The 19,415-nt window shown below is 43.2% G+C and overlaps 1 protein-coding gene across 3 annotated transcripts in view; it reads right to left on the reverse strand.

The window, feature by feature from the left end:
- FBXO42 (F-box protein 42) overlaps positions 1-19,415 on the reverse strand; it is a 99,085-nt gene that overhangs the window by 27,179 nt on the left and 52,491 nt on the right. For all 3 annotated transcript variants that reach the window (XM_032863530.1, XM_032863528.1, XM_032863529.1), the window contains exons 2-4: positions 17,734-18,001; positions 13,289-13,405; positions 5,824-5,958 (exon numbers count right to left, since the gene is read on the reverse strand). In XM_032863530.1, the coding sequence (XP_032719421.1) occupies positions 5,824-5,958; positions 13,289-13,405; positions 17,734-17,983 (502 nt within the window). In that variant the 5' untranslated portion in view covers positions 17,984-18,001. The remainder of the gene's footprint in view (positions 1-5,823; positions 5,959-13,288; positions 13,406-17,733; positions 18,002-19,415) is intronic.

Below are 19,415 nucleotides of genomic sequence, written 5' to 3' on the forward strand. Positions count from 1 at the left end.
ATGACACATTCCCCTCCATTATTTGCCCAACCCCCTCTGCTAGGATAGTCTCCTTTCTTTACTCGGTGCTAGTCACACTGATTTCTCATTATCCATGGACTACCGCAAGCACACTCCCACCGCTGGACCTTTGCATTGGCTCTTCTCTCTGTTTGTAATGTTGTTTCCTTAGATATCCATTCACTTCACTTCTTTTACCCATTCAAGTCTTCGTTTTAATGTTGCCTCCTCCATGAGGTCTATCCTGGGCACTCCAGCTGTAGTTCCCCTATCCCTGACCCCCTTAACATGCGATCATTTCCCTTCAGTAGCTTAATCATCTTCTAACATACTGTATTACATTGTCATTCATTTATTCATTTATTTATTTTTATTTATTTATTTAAATGGGACCCAGGCTTGGGGATTTTTTCCTTTTTAAGATTTTATTTATTTATTTGACAGAGATCACAGGTAGGCAAAGAGGCAGGCAGAGAGAGAGAAGGAAGCAGGCTCCCCACTGAGCAGAGATCCCAATGTGGGGCTCGATCCCAGGACCCTGGGATCACGACCCGAGCCGAAGGCAGAGGATTTAACCCACTGAGACACCCAGGCCCCCCTATTTATTATTTTTTAAAAAGATTTTATTTGAGAGACAGTGAGTGCATGCAACCATATGCAGGGGTAGTAGCAGGGGGAGAGGCACAAGCAGCCTCCCCGCTGAGCACAGAGCCTGACAAAGGGCTCAATCCCAGGATCCCAAAATCATGATCTGAACCAAAGTCAGACACTCAACCAACTGAGCCACCCAGGTGCCCACCATTATTTGTCCTTTTATTTTAATTTTTTTGGGCAGACAGAGATCACAAGTAGGCAGAGAGGCAGGCGGCGGGGGCTGGGGGGGGAGCGGGGGAAGCAGGCTGAGCAGAGAGCCCAATGTGAGGCTCAATCCCAGGACCCTGGGATCATGACCAGAGCCGAAGGCAGAGGCTTTAACCCACTGAGCCACCCAGGCGGCCCTATTTGTCCTTTTAAATATCTGTCTTCTCTCATTTGGATTTGATCTCCATTAAGAGTTGGATTTTTGTCTGTTTTATTCATTCCTGTTTTATTCATCTGAAATAATACCAGACACAAGGTAGGAAATTCTTAAATATTTGCTGCCAGAGCAAATGAATGATGAGAGTAGAATTAACCAAACAAAAGGAAGGGCTATGGCATCATTTAAGGGAAGGCAGCCCTTCTATTTTAAATGTCAAAATCTCACAACAACTAATTATGGGATACCACCACTTAAAAGTATAAAGAAATAAAAACTTAAACTTCTTCCAAACATTTATTTTTATTTTTAAAGACTTTATTTATTTATTTGACAGAGGGAGATAGAGATAACAAGTAGACAGAGAGGCAGGCAGAGGGAGAGGGAGAAGCAGGCTCCCTGATGAGCAGAGCCTGAAGCAGGGCTTGATCCCAGGACCCTAAGACCATGACCTGAGCCAAAGGCAGAGGCCCAACCCGCTGCGCCACCCAGGCACCCCTCTTCCAAACATTTATTTTCCATTTTAGCAAACAGGCCCACTGTCTACCTAGCTGCCAAACCTGAAACCTAAATCAGCCTTGACTACTCCCCTCTCCGACAGTCAAACCATCAAGAAGTCCTATCGATTCTATCATAAAATTTTAGCTCAAATTCATCCGTTACCCTTTTTCTCTACTACTAGGACTCTAGTCCAAGTCATCACCTCCTCTCACTCATACCACTGTGATGGCCTCCTGGCTGGTCTCTGTTTTGTTCTCATGGCTTCAATCTATTTCCTAAACAGCAGCAAAAGTGTTCTGTAAAATATAAATTGGATCCATAATATTCCTCTGCTTAAAATTTCAAAATCTTCCAGACCTTGGGGTATGAATGAATTGGCTCCTGTCTAGATCTCAACTCCAGCTCCACCACTCTACTCCTTGCTCATCATGCTACATCCACAGAGGTCTGCTTTCAGGTCCTCCAATACATTCCATTCTTTGCTGTCCCGGGGTCTTTGCACATGCTGGTCTCACTCGCTCCACTCTTTATCCTTCAAATCAGCAAAGAATGTTGCCTCCTGTTTAAAGTAGCTCTTCCCCTCTTATTCTATCTCATTCCCTGCTCTCTTCATACTTTCTATTTATTTTCGTTTCTCCCCCAATACAATATAAGCTTCATGAGAGGAGGGGCTGCAGCAACAGCTGTAAAGGGAGAAGGAGGTACTTCACTGGAAATGTCTGAGAAGTACTGGCTGTAGGTAGGTCTCGCTCAGCTCTTTCTTTCTTCCTTCCTTCCTTTTTTTTTTTTTTTTTTTTAAGATTTTATTTATTTATTTGAGAGAGAGAGAAAGCAGGGAGGAGAGGGAAAAGCAGTTCCCCACTGGCCAGGGAGCCTGACACGGGGCTTGATCCCAGGACCCTGGGCCTGAGCCAAAGGCAGATGCTTAACCAACTAGGCCGCCCTGCTTGTTTCGTTTTTCAGTAGGCTCCACACCCAATGTTGGGCTAGAACTCATGACCCTGGGATCAAGAGTCACATGTTCTACCAACTGAGCCAGCCAGGCCTCCCGAAGTCTCTCAGCAGTGTGAGTTATCATTCTAACACCCGTTACTACCACACTCCCTCCAGATGGAGGACTTCTATCATTTCAAAAGGAACTAACAATAAGGACTCAGGGGCAAGTCACATTAATTCTAATGGCTACGGCCTGAATTGTATCCTGTCAAAATTCGTATGTTGAAGCCCTAACACCAGTGTAGTGGCCTTTGGAGATAGAACCTTTGGGAAAGGGCGCCTGGGTGGCTCAGTTGGTTAAGCGACTGCCTTCAGCTCAGGTCATGATCCTGGATTCCCGGGATCGAGTCCCACATCGGGCTCCCAGCTCCATAGGGAGTCTGCTTCTCCCTCTGACCTTCTCACTCATACTCTCTCTCTCACTGTCTCTCTCTCTCTCAAATAAATAAATAAAAATTAAAAAAAACCACCCTTGGGAAATAACCAGGTTTAATGAAGTTATAAGGTTGAGGCCTTTATAATGGGACTAATGCTCTTATAAAGAGGATGAGGCACCAGAACACTATCTCTGCCAGGTGAGGACAGAGCAAGAAGGCAGTCTGAAAGCCAGGAGGATGGCCCTCAACCAGCACCCTGACCTTGGACTCCCAGCCTCTAGAACTATGAGAGATAAAGTTGTGTTGTTTATGCCCCTAGTCTATGGTATGTTGCTAGGGCAGCCCGAGCGGGCTACCGCTCACATCACCAAAAATGAGAAGGCCCCAGTCTCATCTGCAGGATCAACAAATGAACAAGGAAAAAGACGCCTGATGCAGGAGCACTCTCCAGAAAGACTCTGCTCCGAAATGAGACTGCCCCCTCCTGTTCATGGGATGCTCTTCTCCGCACCACTACACTCGCAGAGACTGAACCCTGTTCAGGCTAGTGCTTTGAATACTCACTGCTTAGAAATGCTCACACGTGAGAAGACTTCACAGCTGACACCAAAGGGTGGCAGGCACCCTCCCTTTAGCCACCTTCCAACCTACCCACCCCCATGCACTAAAATGGGTGAGTCAGGCACACCAAGGCATATATCAACAACTGTGTTTTGTTCAGAAAGACTCACTGATGTTTCAGTTAGGAAGTAATTTGGTTGGAACTCATGACAGCAGGCAGAAACATTTCCTCAGGCAATCTTCCCATGGGATTTCTGCCTGAAGGAAAATCTCACAGGATTCTTTAAAAACTATTGCTTATCTGTTTGTTTAAAAAGTAGACATTTCAAATAGCTGTTTTTCCCTCTTTAAAAGTAGGCTTTAATTGTAGATTAGAGTGAAGTGGCTAGCAGATTCTTTGAGACACTTTGTTAGAAAATCAAACCTTCAGGAGTTTCTATGTTTTATAAAAGGAAAGAGTAGAACATTGTATTTTTATTTTTTTGAAAGATTTTTATTTGAGAGAGAGCACATGCACAAGAGTGGGGGAGAGGGGATGGAGGAGACAGAATCTCAAGCAGACTCCCCCCACTGAGCATGGAGCCCAATACGGGGCTCAATCTCACGACCCTGAGATCATGACCTGAGCCAAAACCAGGAGCCGGATGCTCAACCAACAGAGCCACCCAGGCGCCCCTAACATTGTATTTTTAAAGTCAGTTATTTCTCTAATACTTCTACCTTGGGGATTTCAAAACATAGCCTTAGTGGTTTTAATAAAAAGTCCCATGTCTACCTTACAGGGAGAAATAAGGGAAACTAAGCACAGCAGTTAGCAATAGGCTATGAAGGTCCCACAGTCCAGAGCTCCATATCAAATTATCAGAGGTATAAAGCTTGGTTACAAGACAGAGAAAGATGATATTGGTATTTTGTGATTAGAATAATCAAAGCTGCTCTGAAATGGGACCTAGACACCAAGTACAGTGGCAACAGGATGCTTGAGCTGAAGAGATCTGCCACATTTCTGAATCTGTGATTCCAAATATTAATATTGCACGAAGTGCAACAGGGGACAGAGGGCTAGAAAAGGAAACCCTCACACAATTCTGAGGGCCCTAAAATAGTACAAACTTTCAAAATTTTTAAAAGATTAACACCTAGTCATCTTTCTAATGATTTTAATAGAGAATTTCACCTACACACACGCCAGCCCCACTCGTGAATGAACACCTGCCGTCAGTAGGCGCCTGCCTCCTATGTTTGCCTACTGCAGGGGAAGGAACAGGAGCTTACAGCTTTGGGGGAGCAAAATGTAGCCTCATCTCAAAAAGGTTTTAAGTCCCTGGCCTAGACATTCATAGCAGTCATCACAGAAAAAAAGGGAAGCATACACCAGCCTTCCCAACCCTCTATAAAACAGAATCGTCTAGTCCTAATCCGCATTCATCCCAGAGAGATGCAGTCGCCCGTACACAGATACATGGTGAACTGGCTGTTTTGCCAGGAAATGAAACTCAGGTCTCTTCACTCTTAGCTCAGGGCACTTTTTACTACACCAAGTCACTTCCCATCTAATAATCAAAGCAGTAAATCAAGACCTAAATAAGAATCTGCTCAAGGAAAACCTCAGTCTCTTTAGTCCTAGAGTGAATTCCGACCTTGAAAAGCCAAATGAGTGTCTGGGGAAAGCTTGCCGATGAATCTCGTAGCGCGCCTGATGCTTTGTGGACTCGATTTCTCCATCACCCCAGCTCCTTCAATCTTGTGGCTATGTCTTTTCAAACTGTCCTGCCTCAAGTGTGCAAAAACAAATCCCCCACCCGCCTCAAGAAAGGTGAGGTCAAAAAGAAAAAAACCAGTTGCTTTTTGCTGGAACTGTGGCACAGTGGGGCTGTGCAGGAATGTACCTACTCAAGAATCTTCCCACACTCCTGGGTTGTTGAGAGAAACCAGCAGAGGCATGTTCCATACACTCCCCAAATATCTGAGCTGGCGACAACAAAAGATACTCATTCAGAGCTTGCAGCCCTGGGACAACAGCTTCTGTCAGTCAGCTATAGTTCTCACGATGCTGTGCGTCTGCTCTTACTTCAACTTCATACCAAAAAGCGTATCACACCAGTGCAAGCACTTGAGAAAACCACACAAATGAATTCACACAGTAGCCCAGCAATCCTGGCAGCGCACCAGTACTCAGGATAAAGCTTTTTTAAAAATTTTTATTTCAAAGACCTTATACAAACACATAACTTTTGGCATTTACACAGCAGATCTGACAAAGGACCTGGGGCCCCAGCACCAGAGACCAACACCAAAACAGCCAGAAAGAATTACCATGCACAGGGAGTTACCTGGTAAGAGGACAAAGATCCGCATTTTCTTTCTTACCTGAAGCCAAAGGTCGGATCCACTCTTTGCTATTTAGGTCAAGTCTCCAGAGGTCATTGAAGGCCGCATTGCAGCTGCTCTGGGTACAGCCTCCGAACACATACATAGACTGGTTAGCATCGTAATAGCATGCACCTAGAGAGAAAACAATAAATGCATAGCTGATGTGTAACTCTGAAGCCCCTCTAACACTGTAATTATAACCCATATAGTTCAAAGATCAATTATTTCACATGTTCTGCAACTCTTTGCCAGGTGCCATCTTTATATAACCAGCCTCTTGTTTCAGATTGGTTAATATCATATTACTCTTTTTTTTTTCTTTAAAGGTTGTATTTATTCATTTGACAGAGAGAGAAAGCATGTGAACAACCAGGGGGTAGAGGGAGAGGGAGAAGCAGGCTCCCTACTGAGCAGGGAGCCCAATGTGGGGCTCCAGGACCCCAGGATCATGACCTGAGTCAAAGGCAGAAGCTTAACCAACTGAGCCACCCAGGCACCCTTCACATTACTCTTTAAAATAAGGCCCAGAGAGGGGCACCTGGCTGACTCAGTCGGAGAAGCACACAACTCTTGATGTCAGGGTCATGAGTTTGGGCCCCACGCTGGGTGTAGAGATTTTAAAAAATAAAAAATTTTAAAAATATATATACGTGTGTGTGTGTATAAAATAAAAGAAGGCCCAGAGAATGGCTATGGAAATGTAATTTCTGAGCACACTAAGCAAACTGACAATGTTGTCATTAAATAAGAATATCGTTCCAGCAAGAGCACACAAGAATTCAGATTAAGAGTGCTCAATGAGTAAAATTTCAAAATAAATAAAGAAAAAAGAAAAAAAAAAAAAAAAGAAGTCACGTCCCCCCAACTACCAAGAAGTAAAATCCTATGGAAGTCCACTGCCCATACTTCAGATTGTTAAGAACTGCAAATAACAAAGGACAGAGTTTAGCTGACCTCAGACAAGAATCGTAACTGCCAGAGCCACATTTCCATGTCCACTAATGGAGCTGAGCTTCAGCGTCTTGGTCTTCTCCTATCTGTCTTCAACGAGCCACTCCAACAAACGTGAAAGAAATTTTCAACTGAACCAACTGTTGCCAGGCATGAAAGAACATTCTCTTCCTCCTGGTAACCCATACTTACAGAACAGAAATTAGCAATGTCCTATGGTTTCTGAACCTGAATTTGTGTCCACTGTAAGAATCTTTAATAAGACAAATCCATAACTAAGAGAGTCAAGGGCTCATTTACGTCTCACCGTTCTTCAAAGACCAATTCTTGGCAGCCGTTTCCTTCATATAGCAAAAGAGCACAGTGCCTTTCTTTTTCAAAGAGCTAGCCCACGTTCTTCTCCTTCTCTATTTGGATTGAAACCCCAGCCAACAGCTGGGCCCCATGAGGTCCTTGCCACATGTATTTTAATCCCATACTAAAATAAGGCAATCGGCATTTTCCTGCTTCTCTTTGAGCAAACAAAGGTTTCTGGAAGAGGAAGGCACAGCCCAAACTCTGCAAACCTAGCAGGCCTGAAACGACAAGTTTCACACACACTGTATTCTCAATGCCTATCAGTTAATTATCAACGAAGCTTGGAGAGGAAGGGAGTCAATTCAGGCAGCTATGTTTAGAACTCAGATATAATGGAATGAGAAAATAGCCATCAATAATACACTCAAAAATTTAAGCATCCTACTAAACTTTTGTTTATTGTCTATTTTTATTTAAGACACCTACATGTTGGTATGGGTGGGGGTGGGGAGACCCAACGAGTTCAATGGGCCTTTTAGAAAAAATTAAGAATTTAAGCAAATACCAGCGCTCAAGTAGTCATTTCCCTTTTACCAGCATTCTTCACCCAAACAGCACATTTTCTTTTAGAACATCCAGACCACTGGAATGTGCAATACAAAAGTTATAGTTCACAGTACAGCATGAATATTCTGCTAAGAAGTAACATTAAAAATGTTTATTCTAATTGCTAAATCTCTTCAAATTTTCTAAAATGGTTCGATTACTCCATGAATAACTATTCCAAGACATCTATTTCCAGTTAATATATAATAATCCCTACTCAAAGGCAAGTCAAATATTCACATGAACACACAGCAAGCAGTTCTTCAGCACCCAGCACAACTGCCTACTGCAGTATAATCCTCTCCAGCGCAAGGTCTTCGAGTTGTTTCGTATTTCCCATGATGCCTGGGAGTCACTCAAGAAATTTCACTGAACTCCAACCTTTGCACATTCAGATGTTAAATTCTCTTTTGTTTTCCACTTGTTTCCAGGGAAAGGTCCTGAGGCATTTATCCCATGCTTAAAGAGCTTTGCTGTCAAGTGTCTCACGTCTACAAGCTAGGACAGATTTGATAAGTGATTACGTAACTATGGAACAAGCAAGGCTACTTATCCAGTCTGGGCCTGCTAGCTACTGCACGGGCACTACTAGCATGGGTAGGAAATGACCCGAACCTATGTGCAGCCTAAACCTAAACACTAAAAGCATGAGGCTAGGGACTCTAAGAGATCCCTCCATCAATCTGAAAAGGACATTCTCTGTTAGTCAAGACTTCATGATTAATCATGCGCACAATCCCCAAATAGCTAGGAAAACTGGCTTCATTTTTGTCCCAGGCTTCTACACAGGAAAGAAGCTGTACTGCTCCATCTTTGTGACACTTAATTTCACAGAATTCAATAGATTTCAACTCTGAACCAAATGTCAGGAAAGGTGCATGGATGTCTAAGACCTGGAACCTGCTTATCCTCCAGGAGTCAACCACCTGTGGAGCAGACACCTTCAACACCCCATCACTCTGCAGTTTAAAACAAGCATTTCCTTGATTAAATTTCCTAGCAATGCTGTGGCATAAACAGAATTTGTTATATTCACTTTACAGATGAGAAAACTGTGAGTTAGAAGAACTAAGGAGGGGCGCCTGGCTGGCTCAGTCAGGGGGGTGTATGACTCTTGATCATGACTTTGAGCCCTATGTTGGGGTATAGAGATTACTTAAAAATAAAGAAAATTGGGGGCACCTGGGTGGCTCAGTCAGTTAAGCAGCTGCCTTTAGCTCAGGTCATGATCCCAGAGTCCTGGGATTGAGTCCTGCATTGGGCTCCCTGCTCTGTGGGGAGTCTGCTTCTCCCCCTGCCCCTTCTCCCCCCAGCCCCTGCTGCCGCACGCTCTCTCTCTCACAAATAAATAAAATCTTAAAAAATTTAAAAAATAAAATAAAAAAATAAAATAAATTTTAAAAATTTGTTAAAGGGGTGCCTGGGTGGCTCAGTCAGTTAAGCCTCTGTCTTTGGCTCAGGTCATGATCCCAGGGTCCTGGGAAAAAGCCCCGCATCATCCTCTCTGCTCAGCAGGGAGCCCGTTTCTCCCTCTGCTTATAGCTCTGCTCGCTTGTGCTCCTTCCCTCTCTGTCAAATAAATAAAATCTTTTTTTAAAAATTTGCTAAATAAAAATTAAAAAATAAGAGCCAAGGGACTTGCTTCTCAAGTTTAAAGTTCTTCTATCAGGGGTGCCCAGGTGGCTCAATCATTGGGTATCCGCCTTTGGCTTGGGTCACGGTCCCAGGGTCCTGGGACTGGTCCCACATCGGGCTCCCTGCTTGGTGGGAGGCCTGCTTCTCCCTCTCCCACTTGTGTCCCCCCGCTTGTGCTCTCTGTCGCTGTCTCTTTCTGTCAAATAAATAAAATCTTAAAAAAAAAAAAAGTTCTTCTTTCGTATACAGCCCCTCTGACAATTATGGGGACAGATAGATGGTAATAAACAGTACAAGGAAGGAAGGAAGAGTGTTTTAGGGGTGTACAAGTAGATGAAGAAAAGAGCTCAATCTCCATGCAGGAAATATGAGAGGAGTTTATGAAGAACGTGGCTTTTGGCTTTATCTCTGAGATGGGTGTTAGAGGATAGAACATTTTCAGGCCATTAACAAGGGACAAACAAGTCCAGGGATGAAAAAGGAATAGGAGGGAAAGGGAGAAGGCAATCGGGGCATCCAAACAAGGCCAAGATGTAGGAAATTTTTTTTTTAAAGATTTTATTTATTTATTTGACACAGAGAGAGAGAGAGAGAACTCTAAGCAGAGAGGCTGATGCAGGGCTCGATCCCAGGACCCTGAGATCATGACCTGAGCCAAAGTCAGAGGCTTAACCCTCTGAGCCACCCAGGCGCCCCTGACGCAAGAAATTTAAGACATAACAAGGAGCCTCATGTGGGTGGAGCCTAGCTGTGTGAGGATGCGGCAGAGATTCAGGCTGAAAGAGTATACTGGGGCCCTGAAAGTCCAGGGGAGTGGAAACTTCTGCACGCAGTGTAGAAAGGCTGAGGTTTCTCGGCAGAGGAGAGGTTTCAGACTTGCAGCGGATCCGGACAGGGGCTCCTGTCATTTTAGGCAGGTCAATTCTCTTTGTGTAAGAGCATCCCATTCACCACAGGACAGACAGCATCCTGGTCCTTGCTACTAAATGCATGCACTGCTCTCCAGTCAAGCCAATGAGCAATGAATGACCTTACATATTTCCAAATGCCCTAGGAGGTGGCACTGTCCCCAGTTTCAGAGATGGGTGCCAAAAGTGTCTAGTGCAGTTTTAGATGAAGTGAGAGAAAAAGAAGACCATTTAGAAAAGATTTAGGAAAGATGGAATGATTAGCTCATAAAAGTGAGTAATGGGAAAAATAAGAAAAGATATAAGAGACTGCAGAAATGGATGGAATCAGTAAGATTTGACTTTTGTTGCTGAAGGAAAGAGAAGAAGTGAGGATAAATCCAAGAATTCAAGTGTGAAACCAACAGAATGATAATGCCATTAACTAAACTATGGAGAGCAGAACATCTGGGGGAACTCCTAAGGGCCACGAGTAGCTGGCAAGATAGGAAACATCTGTGTATCTCTGTGGCAATATGAGCAATGACCTGGAAATGCAGACCTTGAGCTCAACATGAGTCAAGAATAAAAAATAAAAATGGGCTCTGGGAAGAAACACAAAGTAGGAAGAGGAAGGAGCTAAGGAAAGACACTGAAGGAATTCCTGGTTTTTAACCTATTCTGAAAAATGCCGACTTCCCATGTAACAGTCGTCTTCAGTCTGCCAGTTAGCACACAGAGAGAAAGGGAACAATGAGAGATGCGCTCAGAGGAAATGAGACACAGTCCCTTTTAAAAAAAATCTATGGCACACTTTCTTGGCTTTCAAGTGAAGATATGAAAAAATTGTAAGGTTAAAAACATATATCAAAACCCACCAACCCCTGAATTTCTGTGAGCTTACCCAATGCACTTTTCCTTTCCATTTCCCCTTCAAATAACTATCTCTATTTTGTGGTGATACTCTTTCCAAAGCTGTTAACAGAAAAATATTTCTTTCTTCTCTCACTAGAAAGCTGAACTATTGCTGTGATAATTATTCACCCCTGAATACTAGCCAGTCTGGTTTCTACTTTACCCAGATTCGCTCCATTTCCCTCACCTAGGGTTCTAAAACTACTTGTTTCAAAAAATCATCTGAAAACAGTCTTTAGAAACCTTGTCTCCACTTCTTAGTCCAAATACCTGTAGGTAACTGAAGTTAACACCCCAGTGAACAATAAATATTGGACCTAACATGGATTCTTCTGTAATTTCATTAAATATTCCTGTCAAGAATTCATTTAGAGTCTATACTCTTGAATACATTCAAGACCCTTTCAAAATTATGTTTGAGGTAATAAAATTGAGAAGGAGGAAGGGGAGAAGAGCAGGAGGAGGAGGAGGAAATAGTAGTACTAGTAGTACTAGTCGTTGGGTTTGGGGTAATTTTCAGTAGTTGCTGTTAATGGCTCTTTCACTACGTTGACATCTGCACGGATGGTCCAAAAGCAATGCTAGGTAACACTGCTGCAGCCTGGGCAGGACTCAAGGCAGGGGTATTAAAATAAACAAAACCAGTTCTGACTCCGCAGACCCCGGAAAGGGTCTCACAGATGCCCTCCTCCCTGAGAAGCCCAGGAATCACACTTTGAGATCCACTGTCTTGGGGGATTTACAACAGGACAAGTAAAAATAGCTCAAGAAAACTGAAAACACAGGAATAGTTTGGCCTGTTCCTTTGATCTATTTAGACCCAGTTCAAAGACAATAATAAATTGTAATTATGGACTGAATTCCCTCTGGATATGAGTACCCCATACAGTTTGGGGCAGCCAGCCTCCAAGTTGGCCTCCAACAGTCCTCACTTCCTGGTATTTATTCCGCTAGTCAATCTCTGTGTGACCATAAGAACTGAGCAGAAAAGTCAGTATTCACTTCAGAGATGAGGTCGGAAAAGACCATGGCTTCTGTCTTGATGTCTGTGTCTCTCTCTCAGTTCATTTTGAGGGAAGCCAGCTGGCAAGTAATTAGCAGCTCTACACAGAGGTCCAAGTCCCAAAGAACGGAAGCCTCGTGTCTACAGTTACTTCAGTGAACTTGGCAGCGGATCCCCTGGGCCCCAGTCAAGCCTTCAGGTGACTACAGCCCTGGCGGACAGACTAACTGCAACCTCATCAGTGACCCTGAGCCAGGAGCTCCCAGCTAAAGCAATCCCATATTCCCGACCCTCAGGAACTCTGTAAGATAAACGTTGTGGGGCGCCTGGGTGGCTCTGTGGGTTAAAGCCTCTGCCTTCGGCTCAGGTCATAATCCTAGGGTCCTGGGATCGAGCCCCACATCGGGCTCTCTGCTTGGCAGGAGCCTCCTTCCCTTCCTCTCTCTCTGCCTGCCTCTCTGCCTACCTGAGATCTCCGACTGTCAGATAAATAAATAAAATCTTAAAAAAAAAAAAAAAGAAAAGAAAAGAAACGTTTTAAGCTGCTAAGTTTTGTGGTAACTTTTATGCAACATGAATAACCAGTAAACTCTCCTTCTGCTGAAGAGGTCAAAAAATATACACTGATCATGATGAGCACTGAGTGATTTACAGAACTGTGGAATAACTACACTGAACACCTGACACTAAGAAGATTTATAATTTTACTATTTAAATTTGTATTTTATAGTTAATACCCTTTGTGTTCAAAAATTTTTGTGTTACCCCAGTCAAATTCAGTGTTTGCTAAACATATACTATGTTAAAATAATTATTGTTAAGACTAAGTGCTAAATCCTGGCTACTCCCAAAGTAGGATCTCAGAAATACCCATGTGCACTCCTTTCCTTTGTTCCTTTCCCCTGAGTTGACGTCAGATGTTCAAGTCTAAGATAATACCTTGACCTCTTTGGAGCAGATACTAGAAAAATCCAAATATAAAGTTATACCAGAGTGTTTATGCTGTATCTAGGCTCACACTCTTCCCTGACTGAAATTATAAAATTAATATAAATCCTCATTTTGAATTCATTTCATTAAAAAGTCAAACAAAATACATGCCTCTGATGTAATTTTTAGAAATATGACTAAAGGCAGGGTGGCCTCTGCTCTCACGGTGAATACTTACTGTGTGAGAACCGCTGAGTGATCGGGGTTCCAGGGTAAGGGTATGTCCGACTCTCCCACTGAATGTGTCCTTCCTGGACAGCCTTTATGAAACCATGGTAACACTGGTGGGCTACACCTAAAGACAAAAATAACAAAGGCCTCAGCTTGGATACTTCACTTTTCAATCAAATTATTAAAACTGCATCTATTAACTATCTTATCACTTTTATAAGACTTAAGATTCCGGAATGCCTGGGTGGCTCAGTTGGTTAAGAGGCTGCTTTTGGCTCAGGTCATGATCCCTGGATCATGGGACCCAGTCCTGCAGTGGGCTCCTTGCTCGACAGGGAGCCTGCTTCTCCCTCCGCTTCTGTCTGTCACTCTGCCTGCTTGTGCTCACTCTCTCTCTTTCTCTCTCTCTCTGATAAATAAATAAATAAATAAAATACTTAAAAAGACCTAAGTTTTTTTGAGGAACTCCAAATTTCTCTGATTTTTCATTCAAAGAAGGAAAACAGAATTTCAAAACAAGAAAATCCATTCCTTTTACTTTACCAAGGTTCAGGGAGGTTAAGTGTTACTAAGCTCAAGGTTACAAAATTAGCCTGCACTGTAACTCTGCTCCCCTTTATGTCATATGATGAGGCAACACATTAAAATAATTGGTAGTGGCTCAGTCAGTAGAACATATGACTCTTGATCTCAGGGTTGTGAGTTTGAGCCTCACAATGGGCACAGAGTTTACTTTTAAAAATAAATAAATAGGGGTGCCTGGGTGGCTCAATGGGCTAAGTCTCCGCCTTCGGCTCAGGTCAGGATCTCAGGGTCCTGGGATCAAGCCCCACACTGGAATCTCTGCTCGGTGGCCACCCCCACCGCCTGCCTCTCTGCCTATTTGTGATCTCTGTCTGTCGAATAAATAAAATCTTAAAAATAAATAAGTAAAAATAAAATAACTGTATTATTTACTCCAAAGCAAAGGGGGTGGGGGAATAGTTTAGTTTTGTGAGAAAGAGCTGGTAAAACAGTGTCTGGAATATAAATAACAGGTATTCACTAATGCCTATGGTTATACCATGGTAACCAAGCATATTCCAACTTAAACAAAGAGAAAATAATTAGCTTATAGGGAATTATGAAATGAATTTACAACTACAGAAAGCTATCTTTAAAACTGAGAGCTTTTATTATAATGGTGGATACATGTCATTATACAGTTGTTCAAACCCAAAGAATGTGCACCCTAATGTAAACTGTGGACTGTGGGCAATGAGTGGTCCATGAGGTTCATCAACTGTAAAAAATGTACCACTCTGGTAGGGGATGTTGATAGGGGAGGCTGTGGATTTTGGGAAGATAGGGGGATATATGGGAAATCCTAAAATTTCAATTCAATTTTGCTGTAAACCTAAAACCACTCTAAAATATCCAGTCCATTTTCCTTTTTTTTAAAGTGAGAGCTTCATGTTTCTGGAACAATCTTTTTTTTTTAAAAAAAAAAGATTTTATTTATTTATTTGACAGAGATCACAAGTGGACAGAGAGGCAGGCGGGGTGCGGGGGAGGTGGGAAGCAGGCTCCCTGCTGAGCAGAGAGCCTGATTCAGGGCTCGATCCCAGGACCCTGGGATCATGACCTGAGCCGAAGGCAGAAGCTTTAACCCACTAAGCCACCCCGGCGCCCCAACAATCTATCTTTTTAACACATGAAATGATTATCTTATTTCAAAGAGCAACATTCTGAATGAAGAGTATAACAAATTATGTTACACATTTTTTAATTCATGTTACCTTAGTGGATCCTTAAGCAGGATCAGAGTACTTATACATGTTTTCCAATGATGATTACTACCCCTTGGCTGAACTCACAATTAAGAATTAAATATTAGGGTGCCTGGGTGGCTCAGTGGGTTAAGCCGCTGCCTTCAGCTCAGGTCATGATCTCAGGGTCCTGGGATCGAGTCCCGCGTCGGGCTCTCTGCTTGGCAGGGAGCCTGCTTCCCCCTTCTCTCTCTCTGCCTGCCTTTCTGCCTACTTGTGATCTCTGTCAAATAAATAAATAAAATCTTAAAAAAAAAAAAAAAAAGAATTAAATATTAAGGGATGCCTGGGTGGCTCAGTTGGTTAAATGTCTGTCTTTGGTCAGGCTCCTTGCCCACTCCCAGCTCATGCTCCCTCTCCCAAATACAGAAATAAAATCTTAAAAAAAAAAAAAAAAGATTTAGGGGCATCTGGGTGGTTCAGTGGGTTAAGCCTCTGCCTTCGGCTCAGGTCATGGTCTCAGGGTCCTGGGATCGAGCCCTACATCGGGCTCTCTGCTCAGCGGGGAGCCTGCTTCCTCCTCTCTCTCTGCCTGCCTCTCTGCCTACTTGTGATCTCTGTCTGTCAAATAAATAAATAAATAAAATCTTTTAAAAATAAAATAAAATTTTTAAAAATTTTAAAAAAGAATTAAGTATTAGAAAGACACAGCCACTCAATGTGTGACAGCACTGTCAACTATACATTGATGAAGAAAGTAACACAGATTTATAAATGCTGAAATGAGGTAAGGCAGCAAGGAATGAAAGATACCTAGTAACAGAACAGGACAGGAGGAAACTGTCTTCCTTCCCCCTGAAGATTTAAGATTGTGAGTACTAGGTTAGGGCTTCTCTCCCTTAAAAAAAATATATCAAAATAATTGGAATGCAAAAAACCCCCACAAAAAACCCCTAAGAATAAATTCATGTATTTCATTAGATCACAGTCCCTCGTCTGTGATTCTTGCACTTCTATTTTAGAGATGCAACCATCTACTTCCACAGGTTAGGCCCCCAGTTTCTTGGGGAGTCCATTAAGTCTACAAGTAGAAGCAGGCTGTGCACACCAGGATTACCAGTTGTGAGCAAATGAGCACAGGGCCCAGCAAGCAGTTACAGCACAGCTGGTCCTCGGTCTCAGGCTGGATGCTGAGCAACTGACAACGACCCCATGCCTCCTAAGAACCACCCTGAGATTTTAAGGGTGGTTCTTTTTATTTTAAAAAGAAAAGATTTTAAAACTCAGTTTGATGTAAAGGTTTTTCTGTCGTAACTCTGACTGCCTGTTCCCACCAGGAAAGAACAAATTGATACAAGCCTTGCTTTGATCAAAGATTATTTAACTGGCCCGATATCTTAATTTTACAAACAGGCCTTTTCCACTTAAAATGTAATGAAGTCAAGGGGCACCTGGGTGGCACAGTCAGTTGAGTGTCCAACTCTTGGTTTCAGCTCAAGTCATGATCTTGGCGTCATGGGACCAAGCCTTGGATGAGTGGGTTAAGTGCTTGCCTTCAGGGCAGGTCATGATCCCAGGGTTCTGGGATGGAGCCCCAAATCGGGCTCCCAGGCTCACATTCGGCATGGAGTCTGCTTAGGACTCTCTCTGCCCCTTCACTCCCCTCTCCCAAATAAATAAATGAATCTTAAAAAAATAAAAACAAAAACAAAAAAACCTGGGGTGCCTGGGTGGCTCAGTTGGTTAAGCGTCTGCCTTTGGCTCAGGTCATGATCCCAGGGTCCTGGGACCAAGTCCCCACATTGGGCTCCCGGGATGCTCAGACTGCATCTCCCTCTCCCTGCCACTCCCCTTGCTTGTGCCCTCTCCTCTCCCCTCTCTCTCTCTCTCTCTCTGAAATAAATAAATCTTAAAAAAAAAAAAAAAAAAAACCACAAAAACAAAACCACCCAATGAAGCCAATTACCTGCTATCTATTAATTCAAAATATAGTACACCTAGTAACTACAACGTTTAGCCAAAGTTGAAATCTTGATTAGGAAATGATGGAAAAACAGGAGAAACTAATTTTTAAATGTAAAAGACGTGCCTAGGCCCCATATTACTTGAGATAAAATTAAACAGTAAATGCTTGTACAACTCCACATTTGCCACAGTTAGCTACTTTAAGAAACACAATGATATCCTCATAAAGAACATGGACTCTAAACCCAGACTACCTGAATGTTGAGTGTTTGATCCTCCATTTACTACCTGTATGACCTTGGCTAACATACTTAACTATGCCTCACACTCCATTTCTTCATCTAATTCAGAGTCTGCTGTGAGGACAGGACAGTAGCCACTACACTGCCCAACAACAGTACGAGGTACATTAACGTTCATTATACTGTTACCCCATGTCCATCCCTACTTCGCCAATTCAAGAACAATACAATTTACCAGATTAACCCTAAGAATATGCAGAAAAAGAATCTTTGTTTTAAAACTGCAAGTGGGATTAAATATCACAAAATTCAAGCTGTTCATAACACCAGCCAAAATTAAGAGAAAAGGAAAATGTACAGAGTTAACTGTCTCACACTAAATTTTAGAACCATGATACACTTAAGGGAGAATAGGGAAAATGAAATTGGGAGTTCAAAAATAAATCATCAGAACAGATTTTAAATAAATAAATAAGCCTTTCCACTGTCCACAGTACCTTTGATAAGCCGATACCACTGTTTGCAGACAAGGGCTGCAGTTTTGTGCTCCTGGTATGGTGAAAGGAAGGACAGGATATACTCCAAAACCTCTTCTGGCAGTTCAGACATGGACCTGTTATGTCTTGTCTCCTCAGCCTCCAGTGCTGGGTGGGGCTCCTCATCCTGCTCCATTGTCCCTTCCAGCACAGCTTCTTCTTGGTCCACAGCCATGAAACTGTCATCTTCACTGTCAGAGGAGCTGGCCATGACATTCCACTCAAACAGCTATGGTAGGAAATGCACAAACATCAGTATACACTGTCAGAAGCTCTGAAACAACTCAGGCACTCACATTCAAGCCGCACATGATGTCTTTCAGACCCTCAATGTGAAATTTGTTCCTCAGCCCTTTCCCACACTAGCTGTGAGCCGTCCTCATTTGACAGGTAGAGCTCATATACCAAGCCCATCCCAAATATCTAACAAATCCTTACAGGCTTCTGACTGTATTGTTTCTCTCCACTGTAAACCACAATGACAGTCAAGTTCTAGTACAACCATAAAGCTAGAAGACTGTTCTCTAACAGCTCTTTATTTTTTTTTTTAAAAGATTTTATTCATTCACTTGACAAAGAGAGACCACAAGTAGGCAGAGAGGCAGGCGGGGTAGGGGGGAAGCAGGCTCCCTGCCGAGCAGAGAGCCCGATGTGGGGCTTGATCCCAGGACCCTGAGATCATGACCTGAACCGAAAGCAGTGGCTTAACCCACTGAGCCACCCAGGTGTCCCTCTAACAGCTCTTCTAAGGCAAGTTTCTGACTGGCAGACAGCAAAGGGTATAGCAACTAGACTCCCCCTAGGCATGATTCAAGACCTCAAACTTCAAAGGAAAAACAAACCGTGGGTCCTATAAAGAGTAATAAGAGCATTCTGAGGACGTGGATTAAGAAAAGTTTTTCTAGGGGCACCTGGATGGCTCAGTGGGTTAAGCCTCTGCCTTCGGCTTGGGTCATGATCTCAGGGTCCTGGGATCGAGCCCCACATGGGGCTCTCTGCTCAGCAGGGGAGCCTGCTCCCACCCCCCACCCCCGCCTGCCTCTGGCTACTTGTGATCTCTCTCTTTGTCAAATACATAGATAAAATCTTTTAAAAAAAAAGTTTTTCGGGCACCTGGGTGGCCCAGTGGGTTCAGCCTCTGCCTTCAGCTCAGATCATGATCTCAGGGTCCTAGGATTGAGTCCCGCATCAGGCTCTCTGCTCGGCAGGGAGCCTGCTTCCTCCTCTCTCTCTCTCTCTGCCTGCCTCTCTGCCTACTTGTGATCTCTCTGTCAAATAAATAAAATCTTTAAAAGATAAATAAACACTGTAAGAATGATCACATTAAGGAAAATGAAAACATAAATCAGCTCATAAAGTTGCTTCCAAGAAACTCATCTATCAAATTGGCTCACGATACTACACTGTGTCCTAGCAAAGTGGCTGCTGGAATCTTAATGAGATGGTGAACGACTGGTAGCTAATCGAAGTAGGGGGGTAGCCTAAGTTCTCCTAGCTGGGGGAAGAGGGACAATGGCAGAGGGAAGGTGGTGGCAATCCCCTCCATTCCCCAAAAGTAGAGCACTGTTTACTATAGGTTTATTGTAATTGTATTAAATGATCCTAGTTAGTTACCCCCACCTTGGGTGAGCTGTTTTTCCACA

The sequence above is a fragment of the Lontra canadensis genome, unplaced genomic scaffold (assembly GCF_010015895.1).
Source record: "Lontra canadensis isolate GAN:19392208 unplaced genomic scaffold, GSC_riverotter_1.0 scaffold25, whole genome shotgun sequence".
Classification (NCBI taxonomy): Eukaryota; Metazoa; Chordata; class Mammalia; order Carnivora; family Mustelidae; genus Lontra; species Lontra canadensis.